At 47.0% G+C, this 20,569-nt stretch overlaps 1 protein-coding gene across 1 annotated transcript; it reads right to left on the bottom strand.

Moving 5' to 3' along the window:
- Positions 1 to 8,713: 8,713 nt before the first annotated feature.
- On the bottom strand, positions 8,714 to 19,799 carry LOC119514555 (asialoglycoprotein receptor 2-like). The gene is made up of 9 exons (XM_037810389.1): positions 19,615 to 19,799; positions 19,126 to 19,281; positions 13,947 to 14,063; positions 13,693 to 13,788; positions 12,608 to 12,679; positions 12,309 to 12,395; positions 12,066 to 12,211; positions 9,346 to 9,452; positions 8,714 to 9,100 (listed from the first exon to the last, which is right to left on the bottom strand). The coding sequence occupies exons 2-9, from the start codon at positions 19,247 to 19,249 to the stop codon at positions 8,947 to 8,949; spliced, it is 903 nt and encodes a 300-aa protein (XP_037666317.1). The 5' UTR covers positions 19,250 to 19,281; positions 19,615 to 19,799; the 3' UTR covers positions 8,714 to 8,946.
- Positions 19,800 to 20,569: the final 770 nt, after the last annotated feature.

Genomic DNA, 20,569 nt, shown 5'->3' with positions numbered 1-20,569 from the left:
AAAGCCAATCCATTTCTGGTGTTTTGCATTCTGGCAGCATTGGCAAACCGTAACAGCAGGTGAACTCACTGCCCTACCCCTCTATGTGGGACCTGACTCCCAGGGGTATAAATCTCCCTGGCAATGCAGGATATGATCCTGAGGGTCAATCGGACCTGACGTCATGGGATTGAGCACATCTTGACCTAAAGGGGGATGTGAAGTTTCAGTGGCTGAGAGATTCCAAATGGAGTTGAGAGGTCACTCTGGTGGGCATTCTTATGCATTAGATAGATAATAGGTTTTAAGGTATTGGACTAGCTAGAGGTAAATACCTGAAACTATCAAACTGCAACCCAGTAGCCTTGACTCTTGAAGACGATTGTATAACAATGTAGCTTACAAGAGGTGACAGTGTGATTGTGAAAGCCTTGTGGATCACACTCCCTTTATCCAGTGTGTGGATAGATGAGTAGAAAAATGGGGACAAAAACTAAATGAAAAATAGGGTGGGAGGGGGCATGAATTGGGTGTTCTTTTTTATTTTTATTTTTATTCTTATTTTTACTTTTTCTGGTATAAGGAAGATGTTCAAAAAATAGATTGGGGTAATGAATGCACAACTATATGATGGTACTGTGAACAGTTGATTGTACACCATGGATGACTGTACAATATGTGAATATATCTCAATAAAACTGAACTTAAAAAAAAAGAGCATGGCCTTTTCCAGGGGACATAACAGCTCCAAACCACTACATATCTGCAATTATAGGCCTGTTCAAGTTCATCTTGGTCACTCTGGTGGTTTATATTTTGCTATATAACCATCTATTTCCTCTCACTTTTAAAATTAGTTGCCATAGAGTTGAACATAATTTTTTTTAACAATTCTTTCACTTTCTTTCATGTCTGTCTATAAACAATTTATTGAACAGGTTAAATTTTTGGGTGAGATACAATTGGGAAACTTTATGTTTTTCCCTCCATTGTTATTAAATAGACTTTTTTGGATTTTCATTTCCTACACATTTAGTTGTAAGACCAGTCTTAATTTCAGGTCTTAAAAATTCAGTGTGGCTTCAACCAAAACTTTAATCTTGCATCCAATCAAAGCTTTATGCAATGGACTTATGGCCTGAGGATTTGCAATGGATTCAGGTGTAGTAAACACCTTCACATCCCTTTGCCGTTTTCATGCACACTGGGTGCCAGTGTGATTTTATTCTTAAAAGCTAACACATGAATCATTGTCAGCGGCCTTCCCTCAAGCTTCCAGAAAATCGGCAACATGTAGCAGGAAGCACCTTGGTATTTATGTTCTCCCTAGCCACAGGCAGCTCTTAACAAATGGCTCTTAACAAATGGCTCTTGGGTGTGAGGGTATAAATACCCCAACTCCCTCATCCCTCCCCTGTGGGACTGAGCTGAAATTGCATCACCACCATGACCACCATGGGTCATTGCTTGATATTGCCTGGAAATGCTTTCTAACAATTCACTTTCGAAAGAATCCTCATCTCAGGGTCAGCTGCTGTTTGCAGTCTTGCCTGATTTCCTTTCCTTCATCATCCCACTTCCCCATTCCCCAGACCCGTCTTTCCTAGGAACACTTCTGAGCGGATCACTTACACAAGCATTCTCATCTTGAGGTCTGCTTTGGAAGAACCTAGGACAGGAGCTGTGGACTGTTCTGTTCCTCCTTCTTCTCTTGTCTCTTCTCCTCACCATGCTGGTCCTCCAAGTTCAGGGAAAAGGAGAGGAGAACCAAAGGAAAAGCTTAGCTAGCTTCTGGCCCAGTGTTGAGATGCCTGTCTCATCCCTTGTAGATAACCCGTCTGTACAGTCGATTCCACTGAGACTCTATCTTTCAGCTGGTGAGGGTGGGGAAGTCATCTCCCTCCCTCATATTTAATGAAAAGGAGTCGAAGCCCTCTCTACACCTAAGAAGTCCCTTGAAATAATCCCCTTGACTCTATCCTCTTACACAGCCTGGGACGAGTGGTGTTTGCTGGTTTTGTCATCTCTTAGTAAGTCCTGTCTAGATGTGTCCAGTTCCTCTCTGTTTTGAATGTACAGGAACTTATCAATAATCGCTCTCAGATTTGGGAATCCAGTCAAATTTCTATAAAAACAGGAAGAGTGTCACTTAACCTCCTGTTACATGTGGTCATTGTCACTTTTCTCAGTTCCTTAGTTGGGCTTAGCCTTTTTGAAAATGGGTTTTTGTTAAAAAGATGAAAAGTCAAACTACAGACTCGGAAAAAATATTTGCAAACTACACATCCAACAAAGGACTGCTATCTAGAATACATAAAGAACTCTCAAAACTCAACAGTAAGAAAACAAATACTCCAGTTAGAAAGCAGAAAAAAGAGATATTTTACCAAAGAAGATAAACCGATGAAAAATAAGCACATAAAAAGATGCACAACATCATTAGCCATCAGCGAAATGCAAATTAAAACCACAATATATCACTACACATCTAAGAGAATGACTAAAATAAAAAAAAAAAAATGACAACAACCAAACGAAGGTGAGGATGTGGACAAACTGGTTCAATGACACGTGCTGGTGGGAATACAAAATGGTACAGCCACTCTTTTTTTTTTTTTTAATATTCATTTTATTGAGATATATTCACATACCACGCAGTCATACAAAACAAATCGTACATTCGATTGTTCACAGTACCATTACATAGTTGTACATTCATTACCAAAATCAATCCCCGACACCCTCATTACCACACACACAAAAATAACCAGAATAATAATTAAAGTGAAAAAGAGCAACTAAAGTAAAAAAGAACACTGGGTGCCCTTGTCTGTTTGTTTGTTTGTTTGTTTCCTTCCCCAACCTTTCCACTCATCCATCCACAAACTAGATAAAGGGGAGCGTGATCCCCATGGCCCCCCCAATCCCACTGTCCCCCCTCATAAGCCACATTTTTATACAATTGTCTTCAAGATTCATGGGTTCTGGGTTGTAGTTTGATAGTTTCAGGTATCCAACACCAGCTACCCGATTCATTAGAACCTAACAAGGGTTGTCTAAAGTGTGCGTAAAGTGCCCACCAGAGTGACTTCTTGGCTCCTTTTGGAATCTCTCTGCCACTGAAGCTTATTTCATTTCCTTTCACATCCCCCTTTTGGTCAAGAAGATGTTCTCCGTCCCACGATGCCAGGTCTACATTCCTCCCCGGGAGTCATATTCCACGTTGCCAGGGAGATTCACTCCCCTGGGTGTCTGATCCCACGTAGGGGGGAGGGCAGTGATTTCACCTGCCAAGTTGGCTTAGCCAGAGAGAGAGGGCCACATCTGAGCAACAAAGAGGCATTCAGGACGAGGCTCTTAGGCACAATTATAGGGAGGCCTAGCCTCTCCTTTGCAGCAACAGTCTTCCCAAGGGCAAATCCTGTGGTAGAGGGCTCAGCCCATCAAACCACCAGTCCCCTATGTCTGTGGTCATGTTAGCAACCATCGAGGTGGGGTAGGCCACTATCCCTGCATTCTCCACCAGCTCCTCAAGGGGGCTCTGCATATTTTTTTCCTTGTTTTCTTTTTTTTTTTTTTTCACTTTTTTTTCCCTAAATCAACTGTATGAAAACTAAAAAAAATTAAAAATAAAAAAATAAAAAAAACATACAATAAAAGAACATTTCAGAGACCACAACAAGGGCGTAAGAAAAAGACAACTAACCTAAGATAACTACTTTACTTCCAACATGTTCCTACTCTACCCCAAGAAAGTAACCTAATATAGCAACATTTCTGTGAACTTGTTCCTACTATACCCATCAGAAATTAACAGACCATAGTCATTCCTGGGCATCCCCAGAACGTTAAATAGCTTATCTGTTCTTCTTGGATTATTGTTTCCCCTTCCTTAATTGCTCTCTATCGCTAGTTCCCCTACATTGTACATTATAAACCATTTGTTTTACATTTTTCAAAGTTCACATTAGTGGTAGCATATAATATTTCTCTTTTTGTGCCTGGCTTATTTCGCTCAGCATTATGTCTTCAAGGTTCATCCGTGTTGTCATATGTTTCACGAGATCGTTCCTTCTTACTGCCGCGTAGTATTCCATCGTGTGTATATACCACATTTTATTTATCCACTCATCTGTCGAAGGACATTTGGGTTGTTTCCATCTCTTGGCAATTGTGAATAATGCTGCTATGAACATTGGCGTGCAGATATCTGTTCGTGTCACTGCTTTCCGATCTTCCGGGTATATACCAAGAAGTGCAATCGCTGGATTGAAGGGTATCTCTATATCTAGTTTTCTAAGGAACTGCCAGACTGACTTCCAGAGTGGCTAAACCATTATACAGTCCCACCAACAATGAATAAGAGTTCCAATTTCTCCACATCCCCTCCTGCATTTGTAGTTTCCTGTTAGCCACTCTTAAAAGACTTTGGGAGTTTACTCTAAAACTAAACATGCAACTACCATATGACCCAACAATTGCACTTTTGGACATTTATCCCAGAGAAACAAAAACTTATGTCCACACAAAATCCTGTATATGAATGTTCATCGCATCTTTATTCGTGGTAACCCCAAACTGAAAACAACTCCAATGTCCTTTTGTGGGTGAATGGATAACAGATTCTGATACACCAACACCATGGAATTCTGCTCAGCAACCAAAAAGAGTGAACTCTTGATGCATGAAACAACTTGGACAGATCTCCAGGGAATTACACTGAGTGTAAAAAAGCCAATCCCAAAAGGTTACACACTGTATGTTTCATGTATATACCATTCTTGAAATGACAAAGTTATAGAAGTGGAGAACAGATTGGGGTTGCCAGGGATTAGAAGCTGGTGGTGGTGGTGGTGGTGGTGCAGGGAATGGAAGTGGATGTAGTTATAAAAGTGCAAAGCAAGGGATCCTTGTGAGGATGGACACATATCAATGTCAATATCCTGGTTATGCTACTATACAATAATTTTGCAAGATATGCCCATTGGAAGAAACTGGGCAAATATTACATGGGTGCTCTCTATCCTATCTCTCTGCATGGGAGCCCACAATTACCTAAAAATAAAAAGTTTAATTTCAAAAATGGTTTTTACCTTTATTTATTTGTTCTAATTTGTGTAATCTACTAATCTATCTTTATTAATTCTCTCCTCCTATTATATTTGGGTATATTTTGTGATGAATTTTTCTAATTTTTACTTTGAATACTTGGCTTATTTGTGTTCAGTCTTTAGATTTTAGCTATAAAAACATTGAGGCTGTAGATTTTCCTCTGAGCCCAGCTTTAACTATATCCCATAGCTTTGGATATGCTATTTCATTCTTTTCTAGATCATTTTCATTTTATCTATTGTAAAAGGAGAAAGTATTACTTCATTTACAAATAGCTAAAATATTTTGGTCCTCTTTTTATTATTTATATACAATTTCAGTTGCTTTATAATAAGAGAATGTGACTTAAATTTTCTTTTTTTGGCATTTATTAAGGTGGGTTTGGTTTTTTTTTTTGACAGATTGCTGTGGGAAAATTACTTCCAAAATCATCATATAAGCAACATTAGGGTTTTTTTAAAATTACTATTATAGAAAGCTATTGGCTCCCACAATTTGGTCATCTTTAGAGGCAATTATGCTAAGTGAAGGAAGCCAGGCACAAAAGGTCACAAATTGTATGATTCCATTTGTATGAAATATGAAGAATAAGTAAATCTATAGAGACAGAACACAAATTGGTGATTGCTGGGTGCTGTAGGGAGAGGGGAAGGCTACGGGGTTTCCTTTTGGGGCAGTGAAAACATTTTGGAACTAGACAGAGGTAGTGGTTGCACAACAATGCATTTAACTGATGCCACTGACTTGTACTTTTTAAATGGTTAGTTTTATGTTATGTGGATTTCACCCCAGTTAGAAAGAAAGAGAGATGGAGAAAGTGGAAGAAGAGAAAGAGAAGACAGGAAGGGAGGGAGGGAGGGAGAAAGGCAGGTCCAGTGAGAGCCCCCGGGATAAAGAATGAAAAAAGGCCCACACCCAGGGACATCGCTGGGAATTTTCAGACTCCAGGGATGAAGACAACATCCTGCAGAGGGGCAAAGTTCCCATACAAAGGATGGAGCCTAAGAAATAGGATCAGATTTCTCAACTGCACATTGAAAGCTAGAAAAAAGTGGAGTGGGCCCTCCAAAATGCTGATGGGAAGTTATTTTCAATCTATAATTATTTTCAACCTATAATAATTATCAACCAATCTTTCAAAGAATGTCCCTCCCATACACACGTTTTGAGGAAGCTTCTGGAGGAGGTGCTTCAACAAACAAGGGAAAAAACCAAGAAAGGAGAAGACATGGAATCAAGGAGCTGAAGATCCAACCCCAGAGAAAGAGAACGGTCTAGAGAATTTTCAGAATGAGTGAGGTTCCAGGCTGGCAGCTCTGTGGCAGGCCTAGAGATCCACCTTCCCTGGTTGCCGCTGAGAACAGAAGCCTGGGGGGCAGGAGGAAGGGGTGGGAAGGTTCGGAAGTGGATTTACCACGAAGCTAATAGAGCTTGAGCAGGAAGGCCCCGCCTGGGCACAAGCCCCTTACAAGGCCCTGGGAGGGTCTGAGCAACATCTCCACATGATCATAAGTTTTTGTAAATTATGCAAACAAAGGTTATTTTAACCATAATCAGTTAAGATCGTCTCTTAACTCTCTCTTTCCACTCCAGCTTCCCCTCATTCTCACTTCCCTTCGGATCAGATGGCATTTTTCTTCCCCCAACTAAAAGGTTGGTTGGAAGTACATTTGGTTTGAATTGAGAGGGACGTGTATGTTGGCAGTAACATCCGTGTATCCTTAATGCTAACCAACCCCAGCACACGAATGGCTTTCAGGGGTTCTCCTGCCACCCGCTGTGTGGACTACCTGGCAGGTAACACAAAGGCGGGACTTGAACTTGACCTGAAGCACCCAACACCAGTAATGGAGAAGAAACATGCTTTAGGAAAAAGTGCATTATCTTTCTCCTCTCTCTATGAAAAATGAACTTTTCAAAATCTTTGCCAAATGAAGAAGCAAACAAAGAATATGCCGCCCAAAAAAAGGGTGGGGGTGTATTTTAGTGTGTTGGAAATTTAATTAAAATATTATATCATTTTTCTTGATTTTGTGATGTTTGTGATTGCTTCCAAGTTTTGAAACTTGTGATTTTTTCTAATTTAAATAAATATTAACTTTTTACACCTAATTTTGTATCCATAATTTTGTATTTTTTCCTGAAGAGGACTCCCCCAAAGTGAGTATGCATCAGGCTCCAAAAAACTTCGATTCAGCCCTTTGGCTCTAGGAAAAAACTGCAACCAAAAGACAGATTATATGATCAGTTTGCATGCGTGGAAAATTACATCATCAGCTTTTTCACAGTTAAGGAAGATTTAGCAATAGGTTCAAAGGATATGCAGCATAATTTCAAATATAGCAATTAACTTCAGAAGAAAAAAGGTTGTGCAATAAAGGAAATTAACCAGATTATACTAGTTAGCTCAGCAGTAACATTATTTACATAATATACATAATGTTAGCAGTAACATAATTTATATAACATAAGATAATTAATAAAAATTCTGAATTAGCATTTAAATAAAAATTGTAGACTAAATTGGAAGGTTTTTTTTATCTCATCTACATGATAGGAGGTGACTAAAATAATGTCTATAATTGATAAATAAAGAGATACTAGTTGATATGCATCATTTAGAAATATAGATGTCCATACTATGAGAAACAGCTAAAATGTTGAAAGTGGTTACTCTAGGGGCAGGAGTGGCTAAAGGGAGTGAGACAGGAGAACATTTCTAGCCCTGTAAGACTTTAAATTGCATGTATTATTATTTTCAATTTTTTTTTAATTTAATGCCAATCACGTACATTTTGAAGAAGTCCTAGAAAATTTTGCAACTGAAAATGGGAAAATCTTGACTCAGCACAAGCTTGCAAGCAAAAATTGCTCGAAACATTCTACGAAAAAACAAACAAAAATGGCAGCTACTTGTCCACCAGGGGTAAATGGAGCATGGTATATCCATAGTTTGGAATTCTCTCCAACTGCTAGATTCAGTTAGATAAGTTAAACTTTTCAGTTAACACTGTAAAGTTAAAAAAAAAGCAAGTCACATAAAGATTGCATATATATGCATGTACCCAGGAAAGGCTCTGACAGGACACCCCAGAAATAGCTAACTCAGAGGAGAAGTGGGAAGGGTGAGGGAAGGGCTGTAATCATGTGCGTGTATGTGTGCGTGTGTGTTTGCACGCACAAGTGTTATTCAAAATTTTTTTTTTACTAATAATACATAAGACTTTTGTAATTTAAAAAAATCTAATTGCTTAAAGATCATTTTGAGCTCAGTTTCAGAATGCTCTTGAAAGGTGAGGTTTACCCCAAGTGGAAACTGTTGGCGGCGCCCTATGCTGGAGACCAGTCTACCTCCGTTTTGCGTCCAAAAGATGCACAGGAAACAGGGAGGAAACCTCTTGCCAGCTCGCCTTCTCTTCACCTTGTCCCCTGGCCTCGCCCAGGCGACCTTCGCCAGCCCTGTCCACAGTTCCGGGGTGTTCCCTGCACCTCATCTGGGGGAGACCCCACTTTCCGCAGGATCCCCTTGGGGGCTTGGGCAACCCGCCAGCACCCCCACCCACCCACTCCATCCTTTGTTTGCACCCTATCTTTCCCGATTCCAAATAACCAAGCCAGGCAATGAGTTTCAAGAATTCGTTTCTTCTTTCCCTACCCCACGAAAGAGGCTGAAAATTCTAATAATTACCACGCAGCGTGGATGGGGCCGGGCTCTGTCTCTCCAGGGGCTGAGACTATTAACCACCCCCAGGATAGCCCCTTTCTATCCTCAACCCCTTCCCATTCCCCTGACCCGACTCTCCTTCCTTGGTTCCAAAATCCCAGGGGAGAAGCTGGGGGCCGTCGCGCGGGGCGCTAGCCGGGCAGGTCGCGCGGCATCTCGCACACCCAGCGTTGCACCTGCTGGCAGAACTCGTCGATCCAGCGGCCGTCGGGGCGGAGCTTGGCGCAGTCTTCACTTCCTCCCGTCTCGTGCCCCCGCCAGTCGACTGGATGAGAGGCCCAGTTCCTAGGAAGGCAGGACCGCGCTCATCCTCCAACCCCTCACCCCAGCCACCCACCCCAGGCCGCCAGCGACCCCACTCCACCCCCGAAAGTGCAGCCTTGGGGGCATCCAGGGAGCAGAAGCTGCAGCCTCCAAGGCTGGAAGGCTGGGGAGAAGAGGGGGCCTTGGTCCCTGAGACAGTGGAGGTAGGGGGGAGTGGAGAGGACAAAAAACCAGGTGGCTGTCCCCAGGGCAAACCAATCGCTTACCTGTAGGTAGACCTATAGTCTGTGTCATCCACCCATTTCCAGGAGCCTTCGCTGTTTGTAAGTCCCAACCAGGTTTGAAAGGGGTTCGTGTGCTCTAGAATGAACTTCTGGAAACAGGCGGGAGAGAAGTTTCTAGTCCTTCCTGTGCCCTTATCCCGCTTGCATGCAGGCAAGGAGCTGCGATCACCAGCCTAACCTGCCCCCAGGCTGAAGCATCAGCCCCCAGCAGGACCAGTCCCCTGCTTCTTTCATAACCATAACTATTGTCCAGTGAACAACTGTGGGCTAGACCTCCAGATAAGTGCTTCGGAAGGATTATCTCGTTAAACCTCATAAAGTCCTCTAAATCAGAGGCTGTAATAATTCCCATTTTACAAGCGAGGTAAGGAACTCAGGGTCGTCAGCCCCAGTACCTGAGCTAGCAGCCACGCCCTGAGTGGCTTCCCACTGCAACCAGCACGACACCGGTTCTGCTCCTTTCCCTGTCTTCGGCCCCCCAGCCTCAAACTCTTGGAATCCCAGTCCTGGGCCCTGCCCCTACTGCCTCCATGGGCCCCCACCTCACTTAAGGATCTCAGATTCATTTGCCTCTCAGGTACATCAGCCCCTGGTGGCTTCTGCTTGTATGTGTGACTGTCATTTCCCAAGGTTTGCCCCAATGCTTCTGAACTTGGACCCACTTACTCAGGGTCTCCTAAAGACGTGCACATGCGGGGTGCGACAGTCTGTGCTGCAAATAGGAGGATGCCTCGGCCAGCTGGCAGGGGCTGGGGGAAATGGTCGCTGAGCTAACAGATAAACTCCCGGCCCCCATATTTAATTTTTTTAAATTTAATTTTTCCTGGAGAAGTAGGGTTACAGAAGAATCATGCAGAAAATACAGATTTTTCATATCCAACCCACCCCCAAGTGTTCCCTATTATTAACACTTTCCATGAGTGTGGTACCTCTGCTGCAATTGATGAAACAATATTATTATAATTATACAATTAACTATAGTCCATAGTTTACGTTAGGGTTCACTGTGTTGTACAGTCCTACACAACCTAAAATTTCCACTTTTAATCATTTGGTGGTGTCAGCCACATTCAAAATGTGCTACGATTACCACCATCCACCGAAACTTTCCCCTCACCCCAAACAGACACTCTGTACAATTGAAGCATTAACTCCCCATTCCCTACTCCCACTCCCTGGTAACCTAAATTCCAGTTTCTAAGCCTATGAATTTTCTTATTATAATTATTTCCTATCAGTGAGATCATACAATATTTGTCATTGTGTGTCTGGCTTATTTTACTCCACATGATGTCTTCAAGGTTCATCCATGTTGTTGCAGAACTTCATCCCTTTTTATGGCTGAATAATATTCCATTTTGTGTATCTACCACATTTTGTTTGTCCAGTCATTGGTTGATGGACACTTGAGTTGCTTCAATCTTTTGGCAATTGTGAATAAGGCCCCTGTGAACATCGGTGTGCAAATATCTGTTCAAGTCTCTGCTTTCAGTTCTTTTGGATATATACCTAGAATATATAGGGGATTCTGGGTCGTATAATAATTCTATACTTAACTTTCTGAGGACCAAACTATTTTCCACAGTAGTTACAACATTTTACTTTCCCACCAATGATGGATGAGTGTTCCTATTTCTCCACATCCTCTCCAACACCTGTAATTTTCCATGTTTTTAATAGTAGCCATTCTAGTGGGCATGAAGTGGTATCTCATTGTGGTTTTGGTTTGCATTTCCCTAATGGGGTGGGGAGGTGGGGGGTCGACCTGCCTGAAACCGACATTATTATAGGTCAACATTCATTGAATATTGGCAGTTTTATCCTTATCGGTTTGTAATCATCGTACCACAAAAAGCACTTACAAAGCCTGATAGATAGACTTAATAAATACAGTTGACTCATTATTTGCAGATTCCATATTTGCAAATTCACCTACTTGGCTAAAATTTATTTGTAACTGCAAAGTCGATATTTGCAGCACTTTTGTGGTCATTCACAGACATGCGCAGAGAGGTGAAAATTTGAGTCGCCTGTGTACACATTCTCAGCAGGATCAAACAAGCCGAGCACTGCCTTCATGTTTCACCTCTCATATCATGTACAAGTGACCTTTACACGGTATATTTAGCACCCGGTTTTTCACATTTTTGCACTTTTTGTTGAAGTCCCCTTTATCTATTTTTAGATAATGTCTTCTGTATTCCCATGGGTGGGCCCTTCCTAGTGAACTTTGGTGTTTGGGATTGGGGTCTGGTGCCGACCTCCAGGGGAGAGATGAGAGCTTGGGGGAGACCCAGTAGCCCATGGCAGGTGCATCCCTGGGAGTCCTGGCCCGCCCAGTTCCTTTCACCTGAGTGGGCGCCACATCCCAAGGCTAGCACCACAAGGAACTCGGTGCCTCCATTTGGTTCTGCACCCAAGTCCTAGCCCCTTCCGTTTACACTGTCTCATGTTTTGTCGCCTGCCCTGCTCCCCATTATCTGCTCCCCTGGGTCCTGTTCCATTTCTGGAGCTCCTGGCTGCAATTTCCCACCTCCTAGAATCAATGGCTCCTCTGCTGCAAACCTCCCAGAACTCTACAAGACTTCTGCTTCTGGGCTTTTCCTTAAGTTAAAAAGAATAGTAAAGCAAGCCTGATCCAGACTCACAGAGCCTGCATTCCCAATGGTTTCCCTCTGCCCCTAGGAAAGGCACCGGCTCACCTGCTCCTCTCTGGAATTGATGACGACCAGGTGGGCGTTCTCCAGCAGGCAGTACTTCTCAGCCTCGGCCCAGGTCTTCCCAGAGCGAGAGAACCAGTAGCAGCTGTCTTCGTACTCCACCCAGTTAACGGGGCAGCACTGTGTCCCTGCAGCGGTGGGCGCAGAGGGACAGGGGATCTGGCTGGAGGGGACAGGCTCGACAGGTCTGGACACACACCCCCGCCCCTAGATCCCAGCCCCTACCGTTGCTCTGGATGAACGCCATCTGACAAGCCAGGATGCGCATATCGAATGGAAAATGCTTCAGGTGAAGGAGCAAGGTGGCGTGATCTAGGGGGACAGATTTGTGAATAAGGATGTGAGCACAGACATGTGGGTTCCCCCCACCTACCCAGGCAGGACCCCAGCCCAATACACACCCACATGCATGCACGTGACACACACGTGCACATACACATACACAGATGTGTGCATATATATACACACATTCCCACGCACACATACACACACGTGCATGCACACTCCAGGGAGGGGCCCCTCACCTGCTTTCAGGTCTTGCTTCTGTTTCTCCAGCTTGGCTTGCAGAGACGTCACCTTATCATTTGAGCTACTTCCTGAAAGAGAGGGAAGCTGCACTTTTTCTTCCCCCAGTTCTGCTTCCTTAACACCCCTCTAGCCCCACTTTCCCAGAGCGCTAGTCCAGGACAGTCTCCCACCTGGCTTCTCTGACCCATCCATTCGCCTACACGCTAAAGCGGCTTTCCTAAGTATAAACCTGCTCAGGTCACTACCCTGATTAAATCCCTTCAGTGGATCCCCATTTTCTCCAAATAAAGCTTCAGGTACCTGCATGGCTTACCTGCATGGTTTACCTGCATAGTTTACCTGCACGGCTTACCTGCATGGCTTCCCCACATGGCTTACCTGCACGGTTTACCTGCATGGCTTACTTGCATGGCTTGCCTGCATGGCTTGCCTGCATGGCTTACCTGCATAGTTTACCTGCACGGCTTACCCGCACGGCTTACCTGCATGGCTTACCTGCATGGCTTACCTGCACGGCTTACCTGCATGGCTTGCCTGCATGGCTTACCTGCATAGTTTACCTGCATGGCTTACCCGCACGGCTTACCTGCATGGCTTGCCTGCATGGCTTACCCGCATAGTTTACCTGCATGGCTTATTTACATGGTTTACCCATGTGGTCTACCTGCACAGCTTACCTGCACAGCTCACCTGCATGGCCTGGCCCCACCCACCTCTCAGGCCCTTTCCTTGCCACTTGCCCCAAAAGTATTAGCCCCCTGCCACACCAGAATTGTTTACAGTTCACAGAATGTGGTTTTCCTCACCTCCTGGTCATCCCAGATTCTCTCCTCTCTACCTGGGACTTTAACTTCCATCCTCTTCACCTGTATTCATTCTTCAAGATCCCCCTTAGCTCAGGGTGCACACTGGCAGCCTTGCCCAGCTTCCCAGCCGGGTTCTTTGCCCCAGTCTGCACCCCCAGAGCACCCTGAAGATGGCCTGTTCAGACCCAGCCGAGGGCACTCAGCGGAGAGCCCAGTAAACCTGAGCTGACTGACAAGCACCTCGACCCCCCAGCCCCGCTCCCGCCCCTCCTCACCATGGGAGGTTAGAGCCCGGACCTCCATCAGGGTGCTGGAGGAAAAGTTGCCGAAAGTTTCTTTCAGGGTCTGCAGCTCCACTTGCAGCTGTATGCCTTGTCAGGAGACAGTGGGGACAGGACAAGTTGGAGGGGGCTGTGTCCCCAAGACAGCCCCCACCGCTGTGCGTGTGATTGTCCCATCACTGCCCCATGACGACCCATATCCCTTCCGCCGTCACCACCCCACCCCTGCCCGCCCCTGTGATGCTCACTTTGGGACCCAATCACACAGATGGCCACCAGCAGCAGGACATTGAGGCTCAGGATGAGCAGACTGAGGCGGGGCCTGGAGCAGAGGCGCTGCAGGGGGGACTGGGGAGGCGGCAACCCTGCAGAGGAGAGGAGGTCAGGAGGGGGGGCAGGGGACCTGGGAGCTAGAGAGCAAAGCATGACGGGAGCATACGGGAACAGGAGTCTGCAGAAGCGAGAGCCAGGTTGGGGGGGGGGACTAGATGGGGGGCAGTTGGAGAATTCAACAGGCTTTGGCCGCCCCAGCCTTCAGGCATTGCACACACACACACGCACACACTTGTGCCAACGTAAAGACGTGCAAACAGGCACACACAGTTGCATATAACACATTTGCACACAGACACATGATGTTCACATCATCTGTGTGCAAAGCCCCGATCTTGGAGCTGGGGGACAAGAAGTCCCAGGGGATGCAGGGGGACAGGCCTCATCCTTACTGGGCACACTCCTGAGAAAGGAGGCTGATAAGTGGGTTGCTCCTTCTGTTCACCAGCAGGAGAAGGCTCCAGAGCAGCTCTTTTTCCTTGGTCTCTGCTCTTCTGAAGCTTCTGTCCCTTCAGACGTAGGTCCGAGAGGCCTGGGCTCCTCAGATAATTCCAGAACTAGAGCAGTTCAACTCCCACCCACCTCCGCCCCACTAAAAGCCACTGGGATCCAGGTCATTCCTCCATAGATGGCTCCCCCACAGCCACCCTCCATACCCCAACCTCTCACCTTATCTCCCACTGCTCAAAGCCTCGTCTCTCCAGTTCCCTCTGCCCTTGCTCCCCCATAAACTCTGGTTCCACTGTCATCTCTCTCCCCCTAACCCTCAGTCACCCCCCAGAAACCTCCCCACAACACACACAGACACACACAGACACACACACACACACATATACACCATGTTCTGGGGAGGCTCAGCAAGAGTCCAGAATCTTCTTCCCCAGCTCCTCTCCTCCCACCATCCTGGTTGGACACTGTCCCTGTGAGTGACCACGCAGAACCCCTGACCTATCCACACCAGTGACCCAGTGACTGTCACCACCTCCACCACAGCCACACTCAGGACCCCATCTTGACCCAGATGGGCCTTGCCTCTGACACCTCCACTCCCCTCTAAGCACAGCCTCCCCTTGGCCACTGATTCCCTCCGCCCCTTCTTCCTCGGTGCTTGTGCTCGTCCCCGTCCAGCAGCTCTCACTGACCACAGCTTCCCCGCCTGCTCTCTGTTCTCAGTGGGTCCTCAATCTGCTCCCCAACTCCGGATCAGCCCTGAAATCTGTCTCTGCTCTTCTCCCCTGGCACCAGCCTGGCTGGGGAGTCTTCTATCTGTGCCAATGACTAGCTCTGAGATCTGAGATCTGAGATCGCCGACGGGTCATTCGCCTTCTTGGTGCCTCGATTTTCTTGTGTGCAATGGGGTTATTCTGAGAATTAAGTGAATTAAACATGGAAAGTGCTGCTTAGAAAAAGTTTGAAAGTACAAGATGGAGAAACAGGGAGCAGATTTACCCTCCCACCTGAAACAACCAAATCAAAACACACGAACGCAGCCCATCCTCATTATTCGAGGATTCCGTGTCTGAGCTGCTTTTCTCTCATGTGCGGCCATTCCCAGACGTGCGCAGAACAGCAAAAAAAGCTGAGCTGCCAACGCTCAGGTTCCAGGCTGAGGCCCCAGCTGCGATGGAGGTGGAATGAGGTGACGCTCTGCCTTCCTGTTTCAGTTTTCAAACCACAAGCAATGTTTAAATGTTGCACCAGCATGTTCTGAAAGCTGTCTGTGGTAAAGTTTCCAGGTGGGGTTCAGGGGGGCAGTCTCTAAAAGCCTGTTGCAACAAAGAACCTCCCTGGGAAGCATTGCGTGCAAATTTAAGGAAGATGCAAAAGATAAAAGGCGTCTTTAAACAGAAACACACATAAAAAAAGGTTATGTATTGATGGAGTGAAGAAATGTTGCAACTGGAGTTCTCTCCAGGAACTTCACCTGTATTTCTCCCAAGTACAAGGATGAGGTATTTGATAATTCAGTGCTGGATGGGGCTTTATGGAAGAACATAACTAATGCAGATAATGAGGAACAATTGTATAAGGGGGAAAAAAACAGTTTGCAAGAAGGGCGTGTCAGGCAGTGATCACTGAGAGACAGAAAACGAACCAGCTGAGCCCTACAATTGCCCCATCTCATAGCCTTGGAAGAGTTCCCAAATCACGAGGCAGGAGAGGGAATCCGGGCAGAGCCCAGCAGACACGCTGAGGTGAGGAGACAGAGCTGAGAGAACAGGCAGGAGAGACCAAGGTTCACAGGACAGAGAACTGGGGAAGAGAGAGCTGCACGGACATCTGCAGGGACCCAGAGATCTACAGAGGGTTGCCCTCGAGCAATCAGCTGAGAACTGAGCTGCGCGTGTGTGCACGGAAACTACCTGGGACCAGGAGAAAAACAATCAGAAAGGATTGGGGAACAGTGCCTGGCACGCATGGAGGGCCAGAAACAGTGCCCATTCCCACCGACTGTACTGGAAGAACTCACAATCCGCAGGGCATTGGGTAGAGAACCCAAGAAGTAGGGATTAATTAGCCATAGGCTAAGCGGGCTCCGGACCCACCTAACATAAAAGCAAGACGCAAAAGATCAAACTGATTCCAAGTGGCTTAACTACATCCAAAAGAAAGCCCAAAATATTCAGAGGATACAAAAAAGCACAGTACCCAACAAGGTAAAATTCACAATGTCTGGCGTCCAATCGAAGGATCCCGGGAAAGGCAAAGAAGCGGGAAAACACAATTTACAATGAGATCTATAAGTCAAGGTCCTCCAATTTTATGAGATTTATTCTAGGAAGTGGTTCATGCAACCAGGAGGATTGGCCAATTCTAATTCCGTAGGGCAGGTCACAAGTTGGGAACTCTGATGAAGGTTTCGATGAATTCTGCAGGAGAAGTTGGCTGGCTGAAGTAGAGATCAAAACTCCTCTTTCTGACTGGAAATCATCAGTTCTCCCTTCAAGGTCTTCAGCTGATTGGATGAGACTTCTCTCATTGCTAAAGGCTTTGTAATCAGCCATAGATGCAATCAACTGATTGGTGATTTAAATCCACAAAATACCCTCACAAGGGCAATCGTGCCAGTGCTTGCTTGACCAAACAACAGGACAACATAACCTAGACAACTTGACCCATGAACCTAACCATGATGAGACTAAAAATTAATCAAAACTGATCCAGAACTGACACAGTTGTTAGAATTAGCAGATGAAGATATTAAAGCAGATATTATAACTATATCCTGTTTGTTCAAAAAATTAAGTTTTAGAGTCATGGAAGATATTAAAAAGTCCCAAATTGAACTTCTAAAGATGAAAACCATGTTTGAAATGATCACGATACACTGGGTGGAATTAATGAAAGATTGAAGAGGCATAAGAAAAGACAGGTGAGCTCAACATAGCAATGATAAGCATATAAAATGAAACATGGAGAGAAAAAAGAATCCAAAGAACCGGAAAGAGAGTGTCAGTGAGGTGAGCCACAGGGTCACTTCAAGCAGCCTAAGGTACGAGTAATTGGAGTCTCTGAAGGAAAGGAGAGTGACGGGACGGCAGAAGCAATATTTGAAGAAACAATGGCCAAAACATTTCCAAATGTGATGAAAACTATAAGCATGTGTCTTGGTTTCCTTGGGGATCCCCCAGTAAAATACCACAAATGAGGTGGCTTAAAACAACAGAAATTTGTCACGTCACAATTCTGGAGGCCAGAAGCCTGAAATCAAAGTGTCAGCAGGGTCACACTCCTTCTGAACTCGAGACGGAGCATCCTTCCTTGCTTCTTCTAAGTTCTGGTGTTTTCTGGCCATCCTTGGCTTGGAAATGCCCCACCCTCTGCCTCCATCTTCAAATGGCCTCATACCCGGTGTGTGGCTCTGAGTCCAAATTTCTTCTGATAAGGACACCAGTCATATTGGATTAAGACCCAACTTAATTAATTAATTACATCTTTGGAAACACTATTCTAAACAAGGTCAAGTTGCCGGGACCAGAAGTGAGGACTTGAACGTGACTTTTGGGGAGACACAAATCATCATGCCAGGTGCTGGGAAGCGTGAGGCACGGTACGTGCAGGCCATCGATAAATGGCCTGGTGACCGTCCCTCCCAGGCAGCAGAAGCCACTAGAAGGAAATGCTGGTTGTACCACCTAAGACCTGCCCTTCCATGCTGTCCATCAATCCTTTTGGGTGAGCTCCCTTTCCCATGAAATCCAAAACTTCTGGACTCGCCAAGCCTCATCCTCAAACCCTGTACCTTCCACCCCCGGAAGATTCAACAATATCTAAATGACGTCTGAGTGTCGTGTTGCCCCTTCACTTCCTGCCTCGGAGGCAGCATGGGGGCCCTGGGGATGCAGAGGAAAGCGCCGTGGGGCCTACTGCCTGGTGAAAAGACTGCCAGCCCTCTACAGGGGAGAGGGGAAGCCATGGGTGGGAGCGCCGGCCCCTCTGACCCCCTGGCCTCCCCGCTCCACCCGCCCCTGCAGCAGCACTTGCCCTGCCTCCGGGCCCTGGGGCTAACCAACCCCCTCCCCAAGCTCTGGACCCAGCCGCTCCCGTCTCCACTGAGCCTTGCTCCACCCCCAGCACCCCCACACCCTGACACCCTTTCCCCCAGACCCAGCCTCTCTGCAGGCCCCTGCCCTTCCGCCCAAGCCTGCTTGGGTCCCTCTCGTCTTGAAGCCTTTTCCCAGACACCTGCGGCCTTCCGTCAAGGGAGCCAGGAAGGGGCTGGAGGGAGCGGGAATCTTCCATGATCTCTCTCTCAGTGCCCTTTTCCCCACTCACCCCAATATGTCCCACCCTGACACATACATACCCTCCTGGCTGAAACTGCATTTTCTGCACGTGCACACACATGTTTATGGTGCACACACAATCACACAGCACACATGGGGCTCGTGTTGGAAGAGGGAGGGAGGACGACGTGGTCTCCAGCTTCCAGGAATTCCCACACCCCCGGGTGCTCACCCTTTCCCCAGGTCCTGATGGAGGAGAGGCAGGGGAGGTCAGGGGTCCCTCCCACCTGGAGCGACTGGGTCCCAAGAGACAGCGCCATCCGGGGCTGGACAGAGGGTGTGTGACGTCCCGGACACGGGTACTTGCCTTTCCAAAATGGATCTCCTCGCCTGGGGGTCTGCCCTCGAGCTCCTGGGCCCGCGCCTCTGCCGAGCTGATGGTCACTTTCCTCATTGTCCAGCTGCTGGATGTCTTGAAAGTCCTTCTCCATGATGGTTGCCAGGGCTGGGGCCAGATCTGGGGCTGGGTGGAGATTTCTATTGGTGTCGTGGCTGAGCTGGGGCTCATGCCTGTGCTAAGATGCAAACTAAGGTGGAGGCTGATGATGTGGTTGAGTCTAGGGCCTGGGCGGGTTGAGATGATGGCTGAGGTTGGGGCTAAGGTTTGAGTTGCTGCTTGGTCCTGTTCCTCTCCCGGGAGATTGCTTGGGACCTTGGCAATGGCCTTTAGCCTCCCCTTTACCTCTCACAGGCCAAAGCACCCCACATCTTCCCACTTGGCCTCACTGTCCCTGAACCAGGATCTTCTTCATCCCCTGCATCTCCAGACCCCCCCTGCCTGTCCAACATGGGTTACCTGCAGAAGGTATGGAGGTCTCACTATTGGATCCCTCAGGCAGTGCGGGCCCCAGAGTGACAGAGGGGCTAAAGCCTGGAGAAGGCGAGCAGGTGGTAGTAGAGGAGGTGGGGGAGAGGAGGGGCTGGTCCCTGCGTGGGCCCCAAGCTCGGTGTATCTGATCTGAGTGTCCAAGTGTCTCTTACATGGCATCTCCTGCCTCCTGGGACTTTGAACAGTAAATAGAAGTGGAAATGGGGTTGGAACTCAGGCAAAGGGTAGTGGGGGCGGGGAGCATCCCCAGAGAAGGTGGGTCTCCTGCTCAGCTCCCCCACCCCCACCCCCACGTGCCAGTCACCTCATTCCTCATCGCACGGTTTAGGAGGGGGACCCAGACCCAGAGGGGCCACGGGTGCTGTTTGCTGTTTCACCTCTGCCCCTCCCCCCTCACTTCCTGCCTCTGAATTTCCCAGAATTGTTCATGTCTCCAAATATCCCAGGCCAGACTCCGAGGGATCATTTTCCTGCTCTTGCCCATTGTGGCGTCAGAGCCCCAGGCCCCAGCTTCCCACGGGGCTCAGCAGCTGGTGTCCACAGCTGCGGCCAACTCAGTCCTCTCCAGGGCAGAAAAAAGTCCATCAAGGACCTGAAGCAGCAGGGTAGGGGGGTTGGAGAGAGCACAAAGGAGCTCTGTTTGCAGCAGGAGGCAGCGGACATCGAGAAGCCCATTCTGGGGACCAGGTACGGCAGTGGGCCCGGAGAACACAAGCTCCTGCTCTAGACCAGATGTTTTCTCATTTAATCCCATGAGGTGGGGGCTTCTGTTATTCCCACGTGCAGGGAAGAAACAGAGCCTCGGGAAGACTGAGTGTCTTCACTGGTAGGGGAGTTGGGGCACAGAGGCACTGGCAAGGCAAAACGGGGGAAAGAGGGACAACTAATCAATATCACCCCATTGCCCTCGCCCCAGCCCCTG

This window comes from Choloepus didactylus, chromosome 18 (genome assembly GCF_015220235.1).
Source record: "Choloepus didactylus isolate mChoDid1 chromosome 18, mChoDid1.pri, whole genome shotgun sequence".
Lineage (NCBI taxonomy): Eukaryota > Metazoa > Chordata > Mammalia > Pilosa > Megalonychidae > Choloepus > Choloepus didactylus.
This window is presented reverse-complemented; position numbering and strand designations above follow the sequence as displayed.